Here is a 25,588-nt window from a genome sequence, read left to right as displayed (position 1 = left end):
TGCTGTCGTAAAACCATACACGTCATATGCCAACTAATCGACCATCAAAATGGACATGTAATTTCCAGACTATAAGCTGCTACTTTTTTCTCCCGGTCTGAACCCTACGGCTTTTACAACGGCGCAGCTAATATATGGATTTCTACAGTCTGAAAGTAAATGAAATCAGAGGCCTTTTATTTACCCTTATAGCACTAAAAATGCGCTGTATTCGCCTACATGTTCACAGCTCCGTAAACAAATCCGATCTCCTGGAGGTCTGGAATCGTGAAGCAGCAGTTTAGACCGGCTGTGGCGTCGGAACGTCTGACACAGAAAACAGCACATTCTAAGCGCTTTATTATGATTAAAGATGCGATGAGTTAATTCAAGATCAGAACATTACCCAGTTTGCTTCATGAGTCTTGATGCTGGACCCTGTTTTCAAAACTAGCGCACCACTGACCTATCAACGGCTTATAGACCGGTGCAGCTTATGCATGAACAAGAACTATTTTCCTTCTTTATTTAGTGTGTGCGGGTAATATTCTGGTGCGCTCTATAGTTTGGAAATTACGGTAGTAAGATTAGGTCCACTTCATTCACATGTGCATCACCAACGCAGGCGTAGGTTGATATATAATCATATATCATATTATTACACTGTCATTACCGTTACATTGACATACCAGATGGTGTTTAACGATTATTATCATCAAAATGATGCAAACCATGATGAATATTCTCATTGGACAGGAGATGCTTAAAGAACTAGTTTAAGCGTGACGTCACGAGGGCACAGAACTCATTTTGGCGTGTCCCTGGTTGTCACGTGAGTTCTCGCCACCGTGGGACATTTAAAGATTTCCACTCGTCTGTGAACTCTGGAAGAGGAATCCGTGTCCGGCAGCAGCTGCCTCGGTGAGACTGGAGAGCAGATTGACTTGTCAACACAGTCCTGTCAACAACATCCCGGTCATAACTCTCGCCAGCAGACCCCGGCTCGGCCACCCAACCGGGATGGAGGGCACGTATAAAAGCTGCCCAACACACGTAAAATGAAGGGCCTGAAACACTCGGTAGCCTCCTGCAGCGCGAACATTTAGCGATATAACAATGAAAAGTGAGACTGAAGTTGCTAACTAGCGTTAGCCCCCCGTCGCCCACCGCCCGCCTCAGCAGCGTCGCGGCACTACTTTCCGTGCGTGGTTTTCAACAACTTACCGACTGTTTTTGAGCCAAGCAGGAGGTACCAGATCCACATCATGCGGTCTCCGTCCCCCCGGGCTCGTCCTTGCTGTCCTGCTCCACCGCCGGGGCGACAACTGGGGGCGAAGAAGAAGAGGAGGAGGAGGAGAAACTTTCCCGTTGCTGGTAACGGCCTAACGAGGAACTACTTTTTCTGTCGGAGATTTATACATTTGGCTGAATAAACTGTCTTCCTTTAGAATGAAAAAAAAGTCCGGTTTAAGTTGGAAAGTGGCGGTGTACTGGCCGGACCCGGGTCGAGGTGGCTGCGAGCAGACTGGAGGAGGTCGGTATGTTGCCGCTGGGAGAGGCGGAGTCGGAGGCAGAGAGCCGGAGAGCAGAGGTCAGTCACTTGGGGGACCGAGGTGCCCCGAACTGTGGCCGCAGCACGACCATTGTACGACGTGTTTACCGCAGCCTGGTGTACGGTTCTGTGCATAATAAGCATTGATACGACCACAGTCTGACAGTAATAATAATAATAAGACTGCATCATGTTAACATTTATCTACTGCTCTATCATGAAACAGCAAATCCGTGTTCACATTTTGATTTTATGTGAGGACATATACAACAAAACCTGAAGCTTCTATACAGTTTGTGTCAAACCCGAGGCCTGTGGGCCAAATCCGTCCCTCTACATCATTTTACGTGGCTGCGAAACGTTTGATATGAATGCTTGGCTCAAAATTAGATTGAAAAATCAATGGCTTCCTGAAAAGTAAGTTACAAAGAAGTTATTTTGGGTAAGGTTGATTACATTTCAAACATATCATGAAAGAGAAAACGTGTTGAAATAAAATAACAAGCATGAAAAGGTACAAGGAGAACCAGACACTTCAGACACTTTTGTTTTGCTGAGATTCTGCTGACCTGGATGCATTTGAAGCATCTGAGACAGGACGTCTTTTCAACCTTTTATTTATTTAGATCCCTCCAGGCCGCGGGGATGTGGATCTGTGTGATAGCACGTCACTCAGATCTGCTTAGATAGGACTACGGTTTGTTACGTGATAGCTCCTACAGGGGCCTGTTGTCCTCATGTTCACTCCTCTGTTCCTGCCAGAGGCCTCGGTGAAGCTAGTCTGGATATGACGGGCCCAGATAGCACAGAGCCATTGCAGGGGGGTTCGTAGATATGAATGGCAGATATGAATATTTGGTGAAGAGTCAGCAAAAAAAACTTTTCTGCACAAACGCCAAATCCCATTAATCGCAAGTGGTTGCTAAGAAACCGCTACATTTCCCACTGATTTCATCCTTGTTCCCCGCAGTTATCATCATTGTGAATCCAGCGATGTCATGGAGGACGAAGCCTCCAGTAAGTCGGAATTTTTTTGTCCTGCAGAAAGCTAAATAACTCTGCATCAAAAGGTGGCACGCTGACATCCATTAAACCCATCGATTAGCACAAGTCATTTACAAACAGTCCAGAGCTAATTAGCCACCAGCCAAGAAATGGACTCATTATGGGACATTAAACTACAATATAGAAGTTGTTCACTGGAGAAAACCAATTAGTGCCAGGATTTGGAAACTGTCTATGAGGTACTGAGATGATGTAATCTTGGATGGCTGTTTATTTAGTGAATTAATGAATTCTCAAATATTAGGTTTATTTTGGTTTGGCATTTTTTTTTTTTTTACAAATACATATTTTTTTAATTTATGCATCACTTTAAAAAAAAAAAATTTATGTTGTTTATTTCAAGATGTGGAGACAAGATATTTCACATGAAATAACCCATCAAGAAAATAGATTTTTAAGAGTTCTTTTTAAGAGATCTCCTCCTGGGATATTTGTGGACAAAAAAAGTTAGCGATAAATGTTGTAATTTCGGCAATAACGGTAATTATCATGATGAATACATTGCCATTCCATTCTCCTTCTAAGTCTCTCTTGAAACTGTTTTATGATAAATATAATAGTTAACTAAGTGTAGATATGAGAAATTCAATGTTTCACTTCTCTGGTCTGCCAGACTGCTCTGCCAGCTTTATTTAGGCGTTAAATCGAGCCGTCTGTCTGCTGTATCTCATGTCTCTAACCAGTTAACTTTAACTGTGGACCAGTCTGGACACATGTCCTAGATGCTATTGAAGAAATATTAGATATAATGTGAATAAAAGATAATTTAGTCATATTCTATTCTCCAAATCATCACACAAACTGTCAGTTTTGTGTGATGAAAAATCCTTTCACAATTTTGTCTTCTAAAATGGTTGTTTTTCATTGCCTTAATGAATATTTCGCTGATACTTCTACTGTTTTAGAATTTGTTGATGGTCCCTAACTGATGCCGGGTCGTAGCATTAGCGCTGCCTGTGAGAGTGTGTCCGCGGTCAGTGAACCCTAATCGGTGCTGCGTTTTCCACACAGTATTTCACCGAGGCACCAGTGCAGCGGGACACCTGCATGTGTTGATATGAACCAAGGCAGCGACCGCGTCGGAGAACCTATGAGGACCACTTCTTCTAATAAAACTATAATCTAATAAATACAGATCCAGAGACTCAGAGTCAACCAGTGTCATTATCAAAGGTTCCCTGTATTAAAAATTAGTTTAAAACCACGTTTGTGAACCAAAGTCCAATGCCGCGATTGTGCCGTGTGTTTATTGAATTTAGCGTGAGATGCAGAATTGTCATCTTGGAGATTGTGTTTGGCGGTGTACGATAAGTTATCGCCCATCTCTAATGTGATGTAAATGTATAAGAAAGAGAAAGAAAGAAGAGCATACTGGTCTGGCAGCAAGTATGAAATTGAACTTCTCTCACACTTTAGAGGGCAACATTCCCGGCTACAAAATGATTTAGTCTATCAAGCAAAAGATCCATTTGTAAAATTCTGCCGCGGCAAAATTAATCAGGGCAAGTTATTGCTTCCTTCATGCACACGCTTCCAGCAATTACTTAAAATAAGCTCATTGTAACCAAGCCAAAAAGAGCCGAGTCCACCGGGAGCCGGGGCTCATATATCACTTCATGAGATGAGGATGGGGGGAGGCTGCTGTAATGCAACGTTGTGGTTCATATGAGATGTAGGGTGACATGTCCTTGTCATGTCAGGCACCAATAAAGCAGCACCTCTCAAGAACTGGAGGAAGCAGTTGAAATCTCTGGAGGGCTTTGATCATGAAATGTGTCTTCGACTGGTGCTGCCAGGCACAAGCAGTTGAGTTTGAAACATTGTTTTTTGGTTTTGCTTTATTTTAAATTAAATATCATCATGTGTGCTTCAATTTCTTTTTAGGTATAGTTGAGGTAGCATTTGTTTTTAGGTGCAGTTGTTGAGAGGAGGTTGGGATAAATGAGGCCCTCATGAGGTCAGAGCAAAAGTATTATTAGGATATGAATTCTGAATAACACTCAGTAGTTATTTCTTTTAGTTTATTTAGTTTATTTTTCTTCCTTTGTTTTAGAATTAGGTTCTTCTAATGACCACTGCTCTTTTTATGAGTAGATTTTTTGTCCCCCAAAATATAGGAATGGAAGATATTGCACAAAATACATTGTAATAAAGTCATAACTACATCTATGTGATTTACCTGGAGTTCTGTTGGCTAAATAGTCACCAACTAAAAAGATCCATTATTTCTGATTTATATCTATAATATTTGGATAAAGTGAAATAGCGTTAAATCTAATGGCATATTTTCTTCTGACCTTCTGTCTTTTGGCTTTACTGCCCCAACATTAGTCACAGGAAAGATTGTGGCCCCTAAGGAAATTCAATTGCTCAAGTTTAGGGACTGGGTCCTGGACTGGTTTACATTACTGCTGAATGTACATTTTTTTTTGTCATGTAAAACTCATTTTCACATTGTCACTAGTTCTATCAATACGGTGTAAGTCTTTATTTATGGTCTTGAACAATTGGCCGAATTGGCCTGCAAAGATCGAGGCTGCCATGAATATTACTGTGAGATTGACCTGTGTGTTGTGGGGTTACCATTGGTAAAAATAAATAACTTACATTCTTCATCCACCATGCCTTCACGCTCTTCTTCACCTCCCTTGATCTAACCATCTGCATTTTTCAACATATATTTTAGAATTGATAGTTTCAATGTCAAGCCGGCCTTGAGGTGGTCTCTTTACTCTCGGATGGGGGTCATAGTTGCCAAATCCAACTCATGGTTCGACGCCAGAGAAAACTAATTCCTGGATCAATGTGAGTTGGAAGAGTGTGTTTGGGTGGCATTTCTGAGCGAGTAATGCGCTCGATATTGAGCCACAGATACTGTCGAAGCAACAGAAATGAGTTTTCTCCCTCAGTGTCTGGACTCTCCCTTAGTGATGTTATTAGTGTCTTGGTCATCAGAGAGAGGCTCAGAGACAGTCACGGAGGCTGGCATCCAACTGACCAGACATATTGCATATCGGAGATTATATTTCACAGTAATCCTGAGTATGCCTCGGTATTCCCCCTGGAATGGTGACGGAGGTATCTAATATAGTCGAGGCCACTCTGTAAAAGACGACTGTCCCTGATAAATGGAGGGAATGAGATGGGACTGAGAGAAAACTAAATCTGAGTGAGTTCAAATTCAACAGATCAACATCAACAACAAGGATCTTGAAGGTTGAACTTTAAATGCTTGTCCTACTTCTGCTCTTGGATAAAAAGTCTTGTCTAAAATGTGATAAATACTGCTGTTTAAATCTTCTAAACCAGACCTCATTAAATTTGCAGACAGCCAATATGGTCTAAAGCTGACCTGAGCAAAGTGCGGCCCAGGGCCCATATGTGACCCTTTGCCCGTGTTTTTGTGGCCCTCATGAGGTCAGAATAAAACTATACAACTGATAACTTGTCATTTTTTTTATCCCGTTTTAGCCGGTAACAGTAAATACAACACATTCCTGACTAAGTTTTTGTTTCTTTTCTTCTTGTTTCTTTTCGTTTGTCATTTTAGTATTTTCCTCAAAATTCGCTGAAAGAAAATTCAAAACATATTTTGAAATAAATTGTCTTGTTTGGTCCATAGTTTTATTGTGATTTCTATTCAGCTAAAATGCACATAAAATGATTTTTTAATAGATTTTCTTAATATCCTTGCTTCCATTGAACATTTAATGGTTCATTTCACCATTACTTAAGATTTTTTTTTCCGTCATATTTCGCAGTCATCGCCGCCTTTCTTTTGGCATGATGGCCCCTCACAACAGTCACAGTTTATAATGTGGCCCTCTGGTCTAAAGCATGGGCCTTGTTGCATAACTCCATCGTTGAGTGAGTGTTATAACAGTCAGGACAGCGGAGGTGATCGTGTTAATAATACCATGAAGAATATTGGTCCACCCACAAATAGACATAGTGCCAGCTTTATGGACGCAGTATTATTTTAATCGCTACACACTTTGTGCTGATACATTAACCTTTGTCGCCGAAGCGCCTTGGTTTATGCGTTAATAAAGTATTGAACAAATGTCCCTCAAGCGGCATCAGACTTGATCGGTTGCTGATAGACATCAACAATTGGATCAGCGCTGCAGAGAGAAAGGACATTGCGTGCGTGCACATCAATCTAAAAGTGTCTGGCAGGCAACCGGATGAGGAAGAGATATCGATTCGGGATTACAGAGGCAGAGACCGTCCAGGACGTGTAGCAACAAACGCCTTCAGCGTCAACAGTTACTATCTTAATTAATGTAGTCTCAATGGCCTGGTGAAAATGTTTTTTTTTTATTTACTTAATGCTTCATTTGAAAATAATGTAGCACTGTTAAAGTTACTTTAAAAATACATTCTTTTTTTTTGAAGTTGTTGTTCCGATGGAACTGAGAGGGATGATTCTCCAGCAGATATTAATGCTACAAATGTGCTTAAAATTACAAATGGAAAAAGGTTTTATTTACACGGCGGTGCTGAGCGAGCTCTCAAGGTCCCAGTGGTCCATTAGCACATCAACAGCAGTGGCAGTTCTAAACAGCAGCCTCCACAAGGTCATGTCCGCCTGAGTAATGGGCAATCTCCTTTCACTTATCCATAATTAGTGGGCATTTCTTCACTGTGAGCCCTCATCATGGATTCATCAATCACACTGAGCTCCTCTCTTTAGGCAAAATATAAACCGTAGGATCTTCCGTGTCACTCCAAATGATGAAATGAGTGTTTATTCGATTTAAATTATGATTTATATTAAACTCTGCGTATGCACATGGTGTTCGCAGCAAAAACTCAAGGTCTTGCTCCCAAAAAGAGTGTTGTGTTACCAAACAGATAAACTCGGACAAGGGTGCCCATTGTGTTGATCGCAATCTACAGGGGTTGGACAAAATAATGGAAACACGTTTTCCATTATTTTGTCCAACCCCTGTATCTGCTGGTCAATGACATAGCACCTCAGCTTCAACAACAATGCGGCCGATACATGGGTTGAATGAAGTTCCCCGGACTTCACAGCAGCTATTCAAACAAGGTCAGCCATTTAATGGTATCACCAACTCCTAATCGCAAGTGAGGTCCCATCACTCTCAACAACAAACTTGGTGACGGTGACTTGAAGAGAACCTGAGTAGTTCCCATGATGCTCTCCAGCCCACTGTAGTTGATCTCTACACTATGGATTTTTATGGGCAAACGGTATTCATGCTGCCAAGATCCATTACATGAGACCAATGAAGTTACAGTACAGGCATTTTACTTACATTAAAGCACTAAAATGCTTTATTTTTGGCTCCGTTTCCACTGTATACGTCCACTATATACGAGCTGCTCGGTGCTCTGGGAACAGCAGACAAGTGGCCGGGGTGAAAACAGTGCATTGATGTCAGTACAACACCTGTAATTTATCTGGTTTGATGCAACAATTCTGTATATACAAGTAACATCCGACTTACGATCGGGATCGGTTCTGACCAACTGGTCGTAACTCAGATTGGACATAATTCGAATACCATTCAAAATAGCTGACGCGAGGGTTGTAGGTGCTACTGTAATGGTAGATGGCTGTGTGAGAGTGAGATGCTGGGATACTGTGCTGCCGTAACTGTTGTACGCGTTGCCGGGCTGCTACGTGCTGCTGTGCCAGACATTGAAAAAAAGCGTCTGCTGGCCGTGGTTGTAAGTACGGATGGACATAAGTCGAGCAGGTCGTAAGTCGGATGTTCCTTGCATACTGTATATTGGTGGCATGAGGCTTGTTCAGAACTTTGCCAGTTTTGTTTTCTGCATAAATCAGTCTCGATGCCAGACTCAGTTTCAAAAACTACAGTGAATTCCAGACTACAGAGCGCGCTGGAATAGTAGCCGCACCAACTTAATTTAATACGGTTTGGTGTGACGAGGGTCAATACTTTGGCAGCATGACGCTCTTTAGTCTGTAAAATTCCATATATTAGCCGTGTTGCTGTATAAGCCGCAGGGTTCAGACCATGAGAAAAAGTAGTGTCTTAAAGTCGGAAATTACTGTAGTTCAGATGATGTCATGGTTGTATGTTATGTTATTAGACTGTCTTCGTGTCAGAGGAGCCGTTTGTTCACTTCCGTTGTATAGCAGAAGCTTGCGTGGCCGCACATCACCCACTCCATAGTCGAGCTAAATGGCTGAATGCAGGCATAGTTGGGCTGTTAACTATGTTATTCAAGTTGTGTAGTCCGACCCAGAGAAATTCGTAACTTCTTTCCCAATGGTCTTTACATGCATTTTAAAAGTGCTAAGCTAGGTCTTAGCTGGACTCAACAGTTTGGTTTCCTGCGGCGTCATGTAACAGTGCTGTCGAGAGAGAGAGCGCATAGCGTACAAAACCAACAATTAATACTCAAAATATTTTAAATAAATATAGTTCTGAATATTTACGGTAGGTGCAGTAGATCTTTGTGAGTTGATCATTGATCAGTAGCTTGCAAGCTATTTCTATTGACAGAGTTAGTTTACATCCAGATTCAGATGAGAAACCAGCCGAAGTGAACCTACTGTAAATTGAACGTGTTGTATGTATTTGATCCAGTTTGGTAATGCAGATGCAGATGGAGAATTGGACCTATATTTTTATCATGAAGGGAAACCCAGTTTGAGCGATATGGTTTATATAACCTGCCTTTTTTAGATTTTACTTTCTGCTCTGGTGAGATCTTTGGCGCAGTACAATAGACTAACCTAGATTCTGCGAAGTTTTGTTCGGGTGGGTATTTCCTCGGAACCACCATAGTGTGCGCTGTGATACGACACTAGCTGACTGCCTCATTACTGCTTGAGCTTCAGAAGTCACTATCTGGGAACACATCCGCTGCCCCAAAATGGTTCTATTTTGAGGTGGAGGTGCTATCGCTTCTATGGCTGCAGTAAACCTTTCTCGCCACGCCGCTTTAACTGGCTGGCTCGGATAAAGACTCCTACCTGGGAGATCGGCGGTTCTGGTGTTCCTTTAATTTGCCTTTCATGCTTCTGCTTTTTAAATATCTTTGAAGCCATTCACAAATAGTGGGAAAAAAAAACAAATATTCAGAATTAAATAAGGGTTGGAAAGTCTGTGCACAAAGAGAAAGTCAAAGGGTCAGGCGATGAAAAAGGGCTACAGCGCTCCCAGCAGGACCACTCTGTTTTATAGCAGTCATTAAGCCTTGGCTCACCACTCACACTTGACAGTCGGCCTTCATTTGGGGGACCACCAACCATCACAGGTGATGTTTAATGGCCTCCGAAGTACGACAGCAAGTCCCTAGACCCATTTCTTACATTTCCATTAGACCAATAGATTCCGGATGTTGGCTAGCAGCTTGGTTTATTGCCTGAAGTACCTAGCATAGCACGACAGCCTTCATCATTGAGCCGTGCCCTGGGAGGACTATATAGATGGCATCCATGGAAAGCTGCACATGATGGAATAGTGTCTAAGTTATTAGGAAGTACACCATAATTCAGTGGTTTACAATGTTGTCCACTGATGCTACCATGGATGATAAGTTGATGTTTACACCTTAAGGGTGTGAAAGAAAAATAATGAGAAATACATTAGAATTCAGTACTATGTAAAAGAAATTAAAGGTGTAAAGAAAAGATTTTTGTTTTTTTTTGGTGGGTTGCAGTTTGTTTAAAAAGTAACACGGTAATGTTTGAACAGAGAGCAAAACAGGGAGGCAGGAGGAAGGGCTGCTTTGTCATTTGGTGTTATGTGACATGAAAATGTCCCCTCACTTGTTTCACCGTCATGAGAAATAGGTACCAGCCCGGTAGAACAAGAGGGAGAGGAAGTTTCGGAGGGGTTACCACTCAGTCGGGACCAGTGAGACTCAAGAGTTGACGCAAGAGTTGGGCATAATCAGCAGCACTGCCAGGGGGTTGTAACTTACGCCTGGCTGCTCGGCACTCCGATTGGAGAAGCAAAGTGAAGGGAAAATAAGGCGCAGGAGCAGGGGAGAGAGGGAGCAAGGCTGCCAGGAGAACTTGCTCAAACGCTCCTTTGATCACCGGCTGGAGAATTACCAGCTCACTGCCCACTGCTGCTGGGCCCCAACCCCACCACATGATACAACCACAGTCAAGTCTCCGCTGGCTTCACATCTGCCATTCATTTCCCAGCATCAGCCTTGAAAACCACACACACATGCACACAAACGTACAGGCGCAAACAAACAAATCACTTGGTTCTGTTGCCTCGCGCTCATGAGAGCTGCTGGACATCAGGGGACAGATGTGCGGCAGCATCAAGTAAACCGGACAGGAAGAGAGGAGGCTTGTCAGAAACAGTTCACAAACGTTGATCAAGGGACTCGCGCTGTCGAAGGACCTCTATTCACTCTATTCATTTGCAATTAATCACGCAAGCTCAAGATGTTATCGCGCACACTTACATAACATGGTAATGATGTTGTTATATCACCCAGGATTTCTTCTTCCTTAAGCTTAACTCTACCTTAAAAGGTAGAGCCCTCCTCTATTGACTGACGGTGAGGGAGCACTTTTGAGCTGTACTTCACAACATGCTACCGAAAAATGGAGATTTTCTGAGAGTTCTGAGGGTCAAAATCCCGCCATGGGGAGGTAGAGACCTGTGGAGATCGAGCTCTCTCTTCAGTGATGCCAAGGGCTAATAGCATCAAGCTAGCATGGGCATATTGACTGTATGACTGGGCTCCCCTCACAGGTGAAACTGTGGGACAAGACGTTTGTGCTTCAGTACCACACACTAGTAAAGACTCACCTATTTCGGGGTCACCAGATGAAGCGCTGGAAAGTGCCCTGCGATGGTCCTCACTTTTTTACCAAGAAACGATTGTGGGTGATACGATCCTAGAAATGATGGATCAATGATGGATTAACTGTCTCTCCATTGTTGAGGGACATTTCAGAGGAGACGAACAACCAAGTGGAGTTATAAAATTTACCAAAACACATCCAGAAAATGAAGGTTATTTTAAAAAAAATAATAGTTTGCAACTTAATATGAGATAAAACTGACTCAGATGCAGCTGCAGAAAGTCAACAAACAGAAATTAATGGTAAGCTTTAACTTTTGATGTTGTTGTGGAAGAGCGGGGTTTTTGCAGTGAGAATGCAAACGGCAGGGCTTTGATGAAGTATAATGCTCCGAACAAATGACATCCTTCATTTTGAGGCGAAGACAGGATTTTGAATTTTATGCAGTGTGTGGTGCTACATTAAGAGGCATGATGGACCATCATAACAGCGTAATGCATCTTACATAAAATTTTATGGCGCAGCTAATGACTCCCTGTGGACAAACTGCAGATGTCTTTGTTTCCCACTGGATGGTCCACACAGACTGTGTCTCTGCTGGAGTGAAACCCCGGGTGGTGACCAGCCACAGATGGGGGGGGGCAGGTGCTCAAGAAACAAAAAGCACCCATCACGAAAAAAATAATGGTAAAACTCTGCTTTTCTGAAGACTTGAAGGAAGAAAAAGTCAAACTGGCTCCTATAAAAAAGGGCAGGTTTCTGATGCAGGGCAAAAAGGCTGTCGCTTGTGCGCACTGTCTTCCGTTAGTTGTTAGTTCCGATTGCTGTTATTGAAAATCTTATAACAGGCCTGCGTTTCATATTCCACCGTGGTGTGGAGTGTTGGTGTCTCAAACACGGAGGGTTAGTTCGGGTCAAAGCCAGCTCTTTCTTCACAGTCCTCCTTAATAATGTCAGACCCCTCAGGGAACTCACCGTGTGGTTAAAATTGGAACACATTTGTCGAAGCACTGAGCCTGTGAGCACCAATATGTTCCCCCTCTTTTCGGTGAGAACTCAAACCACGATCAGGCGGAAAACCAGGGCCTTAAGTTCATGTGTCATCGTGACATGACGACAATGTAGGAAGCACACGCTTGTGTAACTTCAGTTGATATTTTGAGAAATATCATACAGTAAAAGAGAAAATTAAGTTTTCAAAATTGACATGTTAGAAACAGTGATATTTAATGTAACTTCTGCTCTTAAGTGTTGCAGTGCATTTTGAAACAGGAGCGGCGAAGTTGGGAAAAACGTGGTTACGTTGTTCCCGCCCGGTCTCGAACCGGGGACCTTTCGCGTGTTAGGCGAACGTGATAACCGCTACACTACGGAAACTGACATGGAAAGTAAGAAAAACCATTCAAGAGACAAAAAAGTACTTTTTTTCATTTTAAAGTAAAAATAAAAAGTGTAAAGGGAAATTGTCAGGGAAAAGGGGCTAAAACAGCATCAAAAACAAAAACAGCCATGAAAATAAGGAGAATCTATTTAGAAAAAAATATATTTCATGAAAATGAATCGATTTTTAAAAAAAAATTAAACTAGATCCTATAGCGTCCATAATAGTACTGTATATTTTTTTAGCATTTTAACACGAGGCTGCTAATTTAGATCTGCATGAAATTCTTACCACAAAAAGCACTTCATTTCAAGTTTAAAATTTTCCAGGGTAAAACGCTGCTGCTTCTCCAACATATTTATAGATGTCGTATTAAAAAGTGGAAAATCAGCACCAGGCCCTGAGGTAGATTTGTGGGGAATAAAGTTGGCAGCACCCTACAACAGATCTGTGCGACTCTTTCTTCACGCCCACACTCCAGAGCCGAGTAAGTTAGTGACTGCTCCTCAAGAAAAATCTGACCTTCCCTGCTCCCCTGGAGCAACATTCCACACTTAGATTAAATCAGAAGAAAATACTTTTTTTTTTTTTTTCCTGGGCAGAAAGGGATCATTTCTCTCACATGCTATTCACTGTTGAGTTCGTGGCTCAAACTGGGATTTGATGGATTCTTGGCTCGAGAGATGAAACAATTGAAAATGTGCGTGTCATGAAGTGACGGTCGATAGTAGATGTATCCTTGTAACAGTAATATTTTTGATGCAACTTGTTTAGGTGGTATCATAAAGCACGTGCTGACATCACTTGGACTCACTGAAGATTCAGAAGTTGAAGCACATTTTTTGTTTGTTCTTTCAATCCTTGCCCAAACCGTATTATCGAGGTAGACAGCTAGAATAAAGATCGGTCAGCATTGAGAGCCTTATTTTCATCTGGTGTGTTGTGTGCTAGTGCTGCCTAGTTTCTGCTGGTCGAGTGGCTGCGTCAGGAACAGCGTCAGACACAGCCCATTAGCGCAACAACAACCGTCTGTGGAATTAGAACACACAAGCGGCGTGGCTCTCTCTTGCTGATGTTTGTCGAGTGTTTGCATCGCTGAAGGAGACGTGACGCCTCGCTCTCCATGAATAGGGGTCATTAGCGAACACAACAACTTCAAGTGTCGTGAGCGGGGCTGAGCCTCGCGGCACAACTGTGCACGTATCAAAGAGCTGACAGATACAGCGACACGAAACCCAGACGTGCAGGCGACTGTGACAGCTACGCTTTCAACGGAGGGCCCATTCATTTTTAAAAGTTGGCTCCGCCGGGCTACAAATCACTGAGCGGGTTTCTTGGAGGCTATAAAAAGAGCGCATGTTTAGTTAATGCCTTATCATTGCATCCAATTAGCATCCGGCTTTTAAGCCGCTTGTCTTCTTGATGAAGGATTCACTGCGGGGAGTCGTCTGCGGACGCCGGTTTCATGAGCCTGGGCCGGGTAGACAGAAGGTAATTAATCATGGACGAAATATACATTACATCACACTGTTAGAACAAGTCCTCGGAGTCGAGTGGGTTTGTGGAACCGGGTGTTTCCAGATGTTCAGTCCACACAACACGTCAACTCCGATGAAGGCAGTCTATGGTTTGTTTGGTGCACTCTGATAGTCATGGCTGGGTTGCTCACTGATAGTTTTGAGGCAACTTCTGTGTGTTTTTGGACAGTGGGAGGAAACCTGAGTGCTTAGGCGTTGAGTCAGACAACGGTATCGGGGCAGGGAGATGCCACATTCCAAGGTCTGGAGGGGGATACAGGTGCTGGGAAAGAGAAATTGATCTTATTGTTATTTTTCGTTCATATACATGCATTTGTTTATGTGAAAAACCTATACAAATTGACACATAGTCATTCCCAAAAGTCTATTTTAACAACATTTACATTTTCCCCTGGAGCCAGGATACGTCAGATGTCATACCTCACCATGCCCAGTTGACACCGCCGCCCAAGTGCCAGGAGGAAACAAGCTCCCTGTGCAGCAAATGTGTCTTCTTTTCTACACAACAACCAAAGCTTTGGCTTAAAAGCTCCAATTTACCAGCTCGATTTGAGCCTAATCTAGTCATATTTTGTACCAACAGCTCTGGAAAGTGGCGCGATCGCAGCCTGATTTGGGTTCCATCTGCGCCGGCCAAATGTGAAGAAACAGCTTCACAATGGTTTCGCCACATTTCCTGTGAAACCCACAATTATGCTTAAGCTGAAACACTAAAATAAAAAAAAAAGACATAAAGTCAGTTAATTTAAAACTAAAAAAGCAGTTATTATTACTTATTAGTAAAATGCTTAAAAGGTTTTTACCAGAAAATGATCCTTCATTTAACTAAATTTTCCCTTGTTTAAGCCTTAAAACAGTGTTTCCCCTGTTAAATTAAAACAATTACACTGTATTGAACCGTAAAAGTTCAATAGCATTGTTCTTATCAGACATAATAGACATTGCACTGCCAACAGTCCAGCGGATCAGAGGAGATGAGCCTCATATTAATACCTCATTCCTAGGATGTGTGGTGCAATTTCTCTGTACTATAAACTCAGTTGCGGTGATTCAAATGGACCTGAACAGTTCCCATGATGCTTTGCAGCCCAGTCAACTAGGGCTGTGCATTGGCAGGTATCTTGCGTTACGATACGTATCCTGATATGGGAGTGTCGATATGACGCACTGTGATATAATCCGACACTGAAAGTTCAGAATGTATTGAATTACATTAAATAAACAGAAGAATGAATAGCTATTCAACAAAATGACTCCAGTGTACATAAAGAAAACGTTACTATTAAAAACATCACAAGTGCAGCAGCATATCCAAGTATCTTTGCATTAAATATTGATCGAGCTGACATTAAAGATGAGGACATTATCAGAGTATGGCAATATTTCAGCAAAAATATCAATACAATTTTACAACACCAAAGAGGATTTTTACAGGCAAACAAGCATCATGCCACCAGGATTAAGCTTCATTTTGATGTCAGAAAATGCAGGAATGACAGCTGAAAAGTATAAATACATAAATATAAATAAAGTTTTTTTTTATCCACCATGTCTTGTGGTAAGGTCAATTATTTTTAAATAAAAAAAAGGTGGATGCGGTTTGAATTTGGAATGAAAGCATCATCAGTTGGTAGAAATACTTTTCCGCTTTTAAGATCTTAACTTGACTTTTAGTGCTCAGTCAAAAAACAAAAAAGCCAGTCTCCTGGATTCAGTGATGAAACGGATAAACACCTAACATTCAAATTGCAGGAAGCTAAATGCGACCTCCAACCGACAACACTCAACATCCATATACTTGTGTTTCCCCCTCGAACTGCACATTTGTCCAAAACAAAGAGCATCACAGTTGGCTTTCACGAACTTGCAATGAACAGGACAGCTCACAAAGCAGGCTTCACTTGAGGCTTGAAGTGCCACACCTTGGTTTCCTCCCACTCTTGGAGTCTCTGGTGGTCTCCTGGCTCAGTGAGACTGTGGCGCAGCCTCGGGGAGTGTTGGACAATAGAGTGGGAGGAGATGAATGGAGGCTTAGACCCCAACAAGGCTGCAGAAGGAAAGATGTGGCCCACATTTTATCTTTAATTCTGGCTTTGTAGTTGTTGTCTGGAGAGCATTTAAGTCATTCTTTATGATTTCTGGCTTCGCAGCTCCGGGCCATGATTACAGTTTAAAAGAATACTTGTCTTGTGTTGGGTTGAAAAAAGGGGTTTTAGATGTAGAAGACTGAACAGAAGCAGAGAAACTGAAAGAATCAAAGAGGCTTATGTCGATTTACAACATTTTTCTTGACTGGAATTTACGTACCGCGGTTAAAAATTTAGGATTTTCAGTCACAGACAAGTTACCAGCTGTGGAATCACAGCGGTGCCATGTTTTCAGGATGTGGAAATAAATATGAACAAAAAATGCATGTTTGTAGAAATTAGGAAATAAGTACAGGATTGTGGAAATGCTGAAATATGTATATATGGAAAAAGTTCTGTAAAATTTGTAAAAGTTGCGCATCAGTTTAACACATTAAATGAATAAATAAAGATATAAATAGTTGATATCTATATCTATATCTATATCTATTAAATTAGTATGAAAAATTGGGATGAAAAGAAAAAATATATACTTTGAAGGAAAATATTTAGAGGAAAATAATACAAAGACTATAAATAAATAAATAAAAACTGAAATAAATAAATGGATTTGGAAATATGGAAATAGAAAAATAAAATGTGTAGTAAATAGTAAAATGTATATAGATTTATTTACATGTTATAAGAGTGTAATTGGAAAAAAAATGAATGAAAATGAATTTTTTACGAATGAATATGGGGAAATAAATACAAAAAAATATTAAGCGAGTGATGTGGAGTATTTCTTGTGTGTGGGAAGAAGGTAACACCTTGTCATAATTCAGGCTGAGGCAAAAAAACAAGTTCGACTCTCAGGACAAAAGTGAATAAAGGACACGATGCAGATGATTCACTGCCATAGCAATGTTGTTCCCAGTGTGATGTACATTTTTACATTGTAACCATGGTGATAACTCAAGTCGAGAGATGACACGCTGTGTTGGTTTGTTGTGATGACATCAATTTAGTTGAGATGTTGATCTTGGAATGAAGTGAAGTCGGAATTGAGTGTTCGGCCTTGAACAAAGCCGTCATTGCGGTGTTTAGATCCCAGTATTCCATCTCAGACAACTCAACCTTCAAGTGTCGTAAATAGGATCCAGGTTGCACACGGAAGTGTATTCTGAAGAGGAAGACAAGGACGCGGCACCAAATGACACCCATAACTTATCTTCACGGTGGAAGGGACATCATTTGCATCACATAAATTCTCCTGACCGATCCCAAATCTCAATTCAATGACACAGACTGAGTCCACATTTCAGCCTGCCAGAAAACAGCATCTTTTTTTCAAAACTCCACTAACTGCTGAAGAGTTTTCATTCAGAAATATCACAACTAAATTATTGTGATCATTTCACTCATTTTCAACTACATTCTTCTGCTCCAGTACGGGGTCTGCGACCTACCTAAACACCCTGCCTCAAGCTGGCTTTGAACCAGCAACCTTCTTGTTAAAAGCATCAGTAACCGCCACTTTCGTCATCTATGAAATAAATGTGAAATAGAAATTATAAATCCACCATAAAGGATGAATATGGAAGTATATTTGTGCCATCAGAATATAACAGTTGAAAGACAGAACAAAACCGTTTTAATATTTTAAATATTGCTTGTTCATCAAACTATTTTTTTTTTAAAAAGATTCATTCAGAAATGTGAATCCTCAAATGTTGGATTTATTTATTTGTTTTTAAGATTTGAATTCAATTATTTTCAAGGTCGAGTTTTTCCTCTTGAATGGTTGAATAAAAAAAACTGTTAAAAAACTTCTTAAATGAAATAAATAAATACACATTCAGCCTTCTAAAATGAACATAAGAAACGTATAATTGTGCTGTTGGATAATACCAAACTAGCGCCGAGCCACCGATGATCATGTGACTCCTTCAGAGACAACACATGCACTGGTGCCTCACCTGTTGGTTACTGGATATTACACCATTGTTTTGAAATTCACAGTATTAAATTCAGCTATTTTAAACAATGAAATAAATAACGTTTGAAATTGGAATCGCTGGATTCAACTATTATTAGTCTGATGGCACACACTGACTTCCACAGATACGCACAGCTACTGTAGTGTTTGGTCAAAGCTGATTTGTAAATGGTTTGAAAATGCTGAACGACACTCCTCTATCTCTCTCTCCCCCCGAGAGGATTGCCACGATCACACCCGACCGTTCTCCTCACTCCGTGCCAGAGTATCTCACAGTATCCACCACTGATGCATCACTTGTGTGAATCTTTTTCCTCAGTTAACGCGCTATAGTTGCTGACCCTGTCATGCACTTATGAACTTATCCTCCATTAAAAGCTCATAGGAGACTGAGTCTTCAGCTGGTGCTGGAGCCTCACATCAAGAAGGTTGTTGGTTAGAATCCAAAACCTGCTCTTGGTGGCGTTCAAATGCTCTCAGCGTGCTTGAGTAAGTTTCCACTGGGTGCTCCGGTTTCCTCCCACAATCCAAAGAGGTTGACTGACAACTCCAAATCAGACCTCGGTCATATGCTGTCAGGGACACAAGTGACCCTCAGTCTGTAGCGTCTGGTCCTTATGGTATCACATGTTGAATAACTGTGTTTTTTCCTTTTTCTTACCTTATGGTTTGAATAAAATTAAATAGTTAAAAAAAATGAATGAATGTATTAAGAAATTTCATCTTTTTTTTTCTTAATGTCATGTGTTTTGGGTATATTGATTAATTTTTTAAAACACTTTTTTATATTTTTTTCACCATTTCTTGATACATTCATTGTATGTTTTAGTATTTAATTTTATTCAAGTTATTATTTAAGTTTAAGCTCTAAAAGGAAAATCATACCCTTCATCACATTTGGCAGTTTTTTTGTTTTTCTTGTCGATAATTTGAGATTTTGTACATATTTTTAAAGTATTTTTTAAGAATTTAAATTGACAATTTTTAGCAGTATGAAATATACAGAAGTATAAATAAATTGGTAAATTTTTGTTTGCCTTCATTTACCATCATTTTGTTATTAATAACAAACAACTTTTTTTCTGTTATTGAAACGATAAAGTGATGGGGAAAAAACAGACGTGTAATTCTGCGAACAAGAGTCAGAACCACATGCCGTGAAGATGATAACACGCTGTTCCATCAGTGTCGGAGACGAGGAAACATAGCAATTAGAGCAGTTGCATGTGAAGCGGTTACCATGGCAACCATGTCAGCGCTGTCCATGTCAGAAGAAAAGCAAACAAATGACCTTCTCCCACCTGCACTGATGCGTCTGAACAGTTGCTTCTTGCTGTTCTTCCAAAACTCGACTGCAGTTTTCCCTCAAAAATATCGACACAGCTAACAAGTTCCCAATTCACCAAAGTCCTGATTGAAATTCTGCCAGAGACGAAACAAACAGATCGATGTCAGTTTTACAAAAAAGGGGCCACTTCTTTTTTCTCGCGCTGGAACTTCAGTCGATCATCGTATATATAATCAGCGGCGCTGTTTTTGATTCATCTCTTTTGGATAACTTCCGAGTCAAGTCTTCGATCCAGCACGGGACGGCGTGATGAATGGAAGGCGCCGCCACTGGCCTGAGGCTGGAGGGGGAGCTATTGCTATGACAGCGGGCATTTAAGACTTCTGCTCTCCTGCATGTGGATCTACAAATTATGCAAAGCGATGGCATTTGATCGCGGCGCTCATGAGAGATAGAGTCCAACTGAATAAGTGTGCGCCCCGGCTGGGATCTAAAGGTCATTTCAGAAGGAGCTGTTCTTCATCTGCTGGTTAGCGTCAGACTGCTGCATTTGTTTTTATTTAGTTATCGATTTTTTTTCTTCTTATAATTGTTTTTAAATCGCCGCTGTGAGTGTGAACAAATGACTTCAGGGAAGTTCAGGGAGATTTGTTCTTGCATTTGAATCAGGCACAGTCCTTTAGAACGAACTTCACTAGGTCTGTCTTGTTTTGGAAACCAAAAGGAAAAGATAAGGACAGGATCAATGGGTCTAATGTTCAATTCCTGCCTCTCACCCTGTGTAGCCGGGACACTCAACCACGATTGAGCCATTCAATTTCCCTTGGGGCCACATTCTTTCCTGTGACAAATGTGAGGGCCGGCGAGCCAAAGGACAGGACAGTATTAAAGTACAAAATGTGAAAAATTGACCTGTAAATTTGTGAGACTTAAATATAAAATAGGGAAAAGGTTTGTCATGCCACAACACAACAAAGTTACTGGACTGGTTTAATTCTATGGTTCACAATGTAAATAATGGAAAGGTAAAAGGTGACTTTAAATAAAGGCACTTTATTGCTCAGAATTTTTTTTTTCTCCAAAAACCCTGACAAAGCAAAAAACAAAACAAAAAAGTCTTTTACAGTGGTACCTCAGTTTTGGAACGTCCCGGAGTTCGAACAAAAATTTAGAGATTTCTTTGCTTCGGATTTCGAATGAAAATCCAGAACTCGAACGCCCACAAAAAAACCAGGAAAAAACATAACGTGCGCGGACCGATCAGCTGACCCACGACGCGCTTTGTTAATGTGTATAACGCAGCCTCTGTATGCAGACGTGTCCCGTTAGCTACATTTACTGACTGTTTTTTCTTCATATTGAGGTGTAAAACCTTTCCTGTCTCCGCACTGGACCGTGGTAGAGTGTCACAGGGGAGGTGCTCGCTCTCCACACTCCAGGGTTTGATGTCCTGTTGTGGGCTGGAGCTGGGACAGGGATGAGGCGAGTCTGGAATTGTGTTTACATTGTAAATACAAATCCTATTTCATGCCCAGAATCTCAGGGAGGAGTGAAAGCGTAAAAAATATATCAGTCTGCAAACAAAGATGAACAGGTCTGCTCCAAATGAAAATCCTTGAGGTCAGACCAGGGCAACGTGCGGCCCTTCGACTATTATTTGTGCAGCTGACATGAGGTCAAAATATGAACGAAGAATGTTTCCGTCAGCTACCAGACAACTTTATACATTTTACTTTATTATTCATTGATCCACCCATGGCGACACGCATGTGTTTCTGCAACTAGATAAACATCCAGATTATTATGTGTCAGAATTATTCGATCTGTGATTGATAACTTTGGAAGCCAGGAATTCAGACTCCTTTCGCTCCTGTTGCATTGAAATGGAAAGTTCAAGCAGCAGCCGACTATGACTTTTATAGTTTCACAGTTATATCGCATCACTTGAACAGATGAGTCAAGCTCAGGGCTTCAAATGAACGAGTCACTTGTGACCCCGTCACAAGACGTCACCCTCATAACCACCGAACACCACCACCAACACACGCTCAGTCAGAGCCTCGCTGCTCCTCCACACAGTTGAACTCAGGCTCACCAGACTTTGATCCAGAAATATAGACACATCTTCTTGGTTTCTGGGGATCGGAATGGATTGTCAATGCATACAATGCACAGTACTTTGAAGCAAGAGTCGGTGAAAGTACAAGTATCTTACCAGACAATGACTTGGGTAAAGGTAATCTTTACTTGAGTTTGAGTATGAAGCAGCCAAATTCTGAAGAATTTTGTGGCACTCAGAGAGCTCAAAACCTCCTCCAGTAAAAGACAGCTGGATCCAGACGGAGGTTCAGATCAATCCCAAAAATGAATTATTAGCTCCTTTACCCAATTCACTCATTTCCATGAAAATGTTTTCCAATAACTTTTCAAGTTATTTGAACACAGTCCAACAAACCAGCGCTGTCGAAAACATAATCTCCCTGGTGGAGGTAAAAAAAACAAACACACAAACAGTGCTCCAAAACCAGCAACTGGGCCCTGCAAATGCATCAGGTCCCCTCAAGTCTAGCTGTACAAGGACACATACGCACAGGTCTTCCCTGAAGTTGCATCTATATCTCACACCATATGTGGCCATGGATGGACTCACACTATGGTGCAGCTTGTTTTTTCCTCAGAACAAATGGATATCGTGTAGATGCTGTGAGATTTGCCTTCTGTCCTCCTGAAGTCTCAGTAGTCTGGAGAACCGCTGCTGGAGATGTGCAAAAGCACTTCATTTTAAGGAACATACTTTGTCACTTTTTCTCTGAGGAAAAATCTTGTGTTCGTGCAGCTTTTGTAGCTTAACTGAAAATGGGTGAAACACTAGTTCTTCCATCCATTCTAAGCAGGTTTTGCACTCTTTATCTGAACCAAAGTGCAGCCCACACATCGCACCACGAGTTCAGAAAATCTAAGTGAGAGAAGATGCTACTTCAGCAGCACTGAGAGAATGACCTGAAAAATAGCTTTTCATGTGGTTCATCAGAGGGAAAAGGAAATCCAGGGATGTTTTGAGACCTCGGTGTCTGTGGCCACTACAGGACAGAGAGCATCCATGACCTCTGGGCAGCTGGACCTGGTGGGTTCTGTTGTTATTTCACATGGAGCTTCAAAAACACACCTCGATGTTTTCAGGGGGAAAATTCACTTTCTGTTGTCCCCGTTCCCCCGATCCTCATTTGAAGCGGAAAGTTCGGATTTTTCCTCTCAATATCATTTCTGCAAGAGAAGCCATCAAAAAAAAAAAAAAAAAGAGAAAGTCTGATGGAGGCGTCCGCCCCTGATTAAATTGCTAATGTTATCGTTCTCATCAGACACGGAAGCGTTCTGTTTAATCTGGGCGACTCGGGGGGCCGACCTGGGGGCCAAGCAGACGCGGCGTTTCATCTCCCGCCGCCGGGTCGGAGCAATTACAACCGCTGTTTCACACACCAACCGGTGGCACCAACACAATTAAAGAGCTCAGGAGGAGATCGGGTCACGGTTCTGAGAGCGCGACGAGAATGGCGAGGGGGGGTGGAGGCGGGAAGGACGTGCATCCAAGGGGCCGTGACAGCTGGCGCTCAGAGGACTGAGTGGTTCGGGGACATGGTTAACCGCTGCCTTAAGTCCTGCTGAAGCAGCTCACAAACACCAGGTTTGTCCGGCATTTATCATATCAATGAGTCAGTCAAGAATAAAACAATATATGCGTCTAAAAACAATGTATTTCAGGGCTACTCCTTTGACGGAACCCAAATATTTGCCACTGAGAACTCGCCCACCAGCCAGAGATATTGCAGAGCGGCCAAAAATAGCTTCCCTTCTCTGCGAACTTGCCGTGGTGTGAGTGTGATTCATCCCAGTGGTGACAGGGTGTAATGTGTTAGTGCTCCCCGTAGCTGCGGGTGTTATCTAGGTGAGGTGTTCATTTTATTCAGAAGCACGTTCCATTATCAGCCGCAGGAAACCCAGCCTCCCGTCCGCTTCCTGCAGCGCCATCCTCACCTCTATTAGCTCCTTCCAAAGTTTGAATCTTCTTCCCGTCCATTTGTCTGTTTCCCGCCAGACGATTCCGGTACTTGTCTCACCAGGATGCTTCGACAGGAAAGGATTGCAGGGAGGTGAGAGGAGGAGCCCCGGAGGCGTCTGCCGATTCCAGGATGGAAGAATGATGGAGGCTGTCGGGAGGAGAGATGGATTTCCTGGGCATCCGAGCCTCCACCCAGTCATTGTTCATGAGCTGCAGCCGCCAGGAGATTGTCTGTACCTGCCACCTCTGACAGATGTCCCCCTTCACCTCATCGCGGATGAGACAGAGTCCCGAGCTGCGGCTCCACATCTGGAAACAAACACATGTGATTCAGAGGAGAATGATTCATTTCTGTTTAGGGAAGAAATTAGCTCAGACTCCGCCAGGACTGTCTCAATCTGATATGAAAACAAGGCCACGCACACGAGTCATCCATCGCATTAGAATAATGGACACTTTCAAGGTGCGGATACAAGTTCTCACTCACCCTGATACAGTAAGGTAAAGGGGTTTGTGCGACCCCCCCCCGCACCTCCTCCCCCCATAAACAAACAAACAAAAAATAACAATTCATCGAATTGGCGACAATAAAAACGCTAGCTAGTTTCATGAGAAGTAGCTCTCTCTCCAATCTGCAGCCGTCTTCACGCGGTCCGTCTCTACATATGTCCGTCCGAAATGTGCGACTTGAGCTCCGTGAACAACGGATTTCGGTCATTGTGAGTTTTTTTCTGGATTTTTTTGTTTTTATTTTTTTACTGACTGTTTTAATTTAGAAAAATTAAATTATTATTCACCTATATATATATATGTATATATATATATATATATATATATATATATATATATATATATATATATATATATAAAAACACTTTTTTTTTATCCACATAAAAGCCACCTCAAGAACTCAGAAGACCTCAAATGGCCCCCCCGGTCAGACCATGTTCACACTCAAGTGTAGTAGCTCAAGTAAAAGTAAAAAATCCTTCCCAGATTTTCAGTGTCCATGTCATGATTATTTCTCAAAATTTGATATCAGGAAGCTGAACACGAACCGAGAATGTCCAAGAAGTTTGCAGTGTTTTATTATATCAGAATTAGATCCTCCAAGAACAAGCGAGAGATCAAGCTTTAAATTAAATACGTGGCAAGATATATCTCGGTCTCTGCCCAAAGGTTGAGGATCATCTGCTGCCAGAACATAGCTCAGACAGCTAGACGTCAAACTGCTGGCTTTTTCTACATCAGCTTTATCTTGGAAATCACACTCGGGAACAGCATGTTGGGTCCAGTTTCTTCTGAGTGGAACCCATGCAAGACTAACCACTACTCCCCACCGTGCTGTGCAGTGTGAACTACTACGGAAGAGGTTTTGGGACAGAGAAGAAGAAAAACGGTTCGCAGAATTCTCACTTTAATCTCAGACTTTTCACTTTGAAGTCAGAATTTATTTAGAATTCTGAGATTACATTCTGAATTTCCAGATTTCAGACTTCATAGATAAAATAACTTCATGTAGGATTCTGAGAATTAAATCAGAATTCTGACTTTTTTTTAAATTCTGAGATTAAAGACATAATTCCCTTTAAAGCAAAAAAATTGACATTAAACTTCTTAGATTCTAATAGAACCTAATCTAAAGTCAGACCTTGAATCTCAGAATTCAGAATGTAATCTCAGAACTCTAAATAAATTCTGACTTTAAAGTGAACATTCTCAAAGTCAGAATGACTTTAAAGAGAGAAATCTGAGATTAAAACCAGAATGACTGACTTTAACATCAGAATTCTTCATAAAGTCACAGATTTAAGTCAGACTTTCAATACCAAAACTCTGACTTAAATCTAAGAATTCAGAATTTCATCTCAGAATTCAGATGAAATT

The 25,588-nt window shown here is 41.6% G+C and overlaps 1 protein-coding gene, 1 long non-coding RNA gene and 1 other non-coding gene across 9 annotated transcripts in view; 1 reads left to right on the top strand and 2 right to left on the bottom strand.

Moving 5' to 3' along the window:
• The window catches only part of ldlrad3 (low density lipoprotein receptor class A domain containing 3), a 93,021-nt gene extending 69,178 nt beyond the window's left edge, over nt 1-23,843 (bottom strand). Inside the window, exon 1 of one of the 3 annotated variants that reach the window (XM_053885171.1) lies at nt 23,677-23,843. In XM_053885171.1, coding sequence (XP_053741146.1) covers nt 23,677-23,719 — 43 coding nt within the window. In that variant the 5' untranslated portion in view covers nt 23,720-23,843. Of the gene's footprint in view, nt 1-385; nt 1,102-1,203; nt 1,805-23,676 lie in introns of those variants that run through there. The other 2 variants (XM_053885170.1, XM_053885172.1) reach the window with 2 other exon arrangements.
• On the top strand, nt 689-24,915 carry LOC128770566 (uncharacterized). 5 transcript variants are annotated; one of them, XR_008416523.1, is made up of 5 exons: nt 689-900; nt 1,226-1,353; nt 1,428-1,570; nt 2,502-2,548; nt 23,738-24,915. It is a non-coding gene; the product is annotated as an uncharacterized LOC128770566 (long non-coding RNA). The 5 variants fall into 5 exon arrangements; XR_008416522.1 differs by lacking the exon at nt 23,738-24,915 and adding an exon at nt 3,608-7,480 and having other exon boundaries at nt 690-900; XR_008416524.1 differs by lacking the exon at nt 2,502-2,548 and having other exon boundaries at nt 693-900; nt 23,763-24,915.
• trnav-aac (transfer RNA valine (anticodon AAC)) lies at nt 12,677-12,749 on the bottom strand. Its single transcript has one exon. It is a non-coding gene; the product is annotated as a tRNA-Val (tRNA).
• Nucleotides 24,916-25,588: the final 673 nt, after the last annotated feature.

This window comes from Synchiropus splendidus, chromosome 14 (assembly GCF_027744825.2).
Source record: "Synchiropus splendidus isolate RoL2022-P1 chromosome 14, RoL_Sspl_1.0, whole genome shotgun sequence".
In the NCBI taxonomy this organism is placed as follows: Eukaryota; Metazoa; Chordata; class Actinopteri; order Syngnathiformes; family Callionymidae; genus Synchiropus; species Synchiropus splendidus.
The sequence above is the reverse complement of the archived record's forward strand: the minus strand, read 5'-3'. Positions and strand labels throughout refer to the sequence as shown.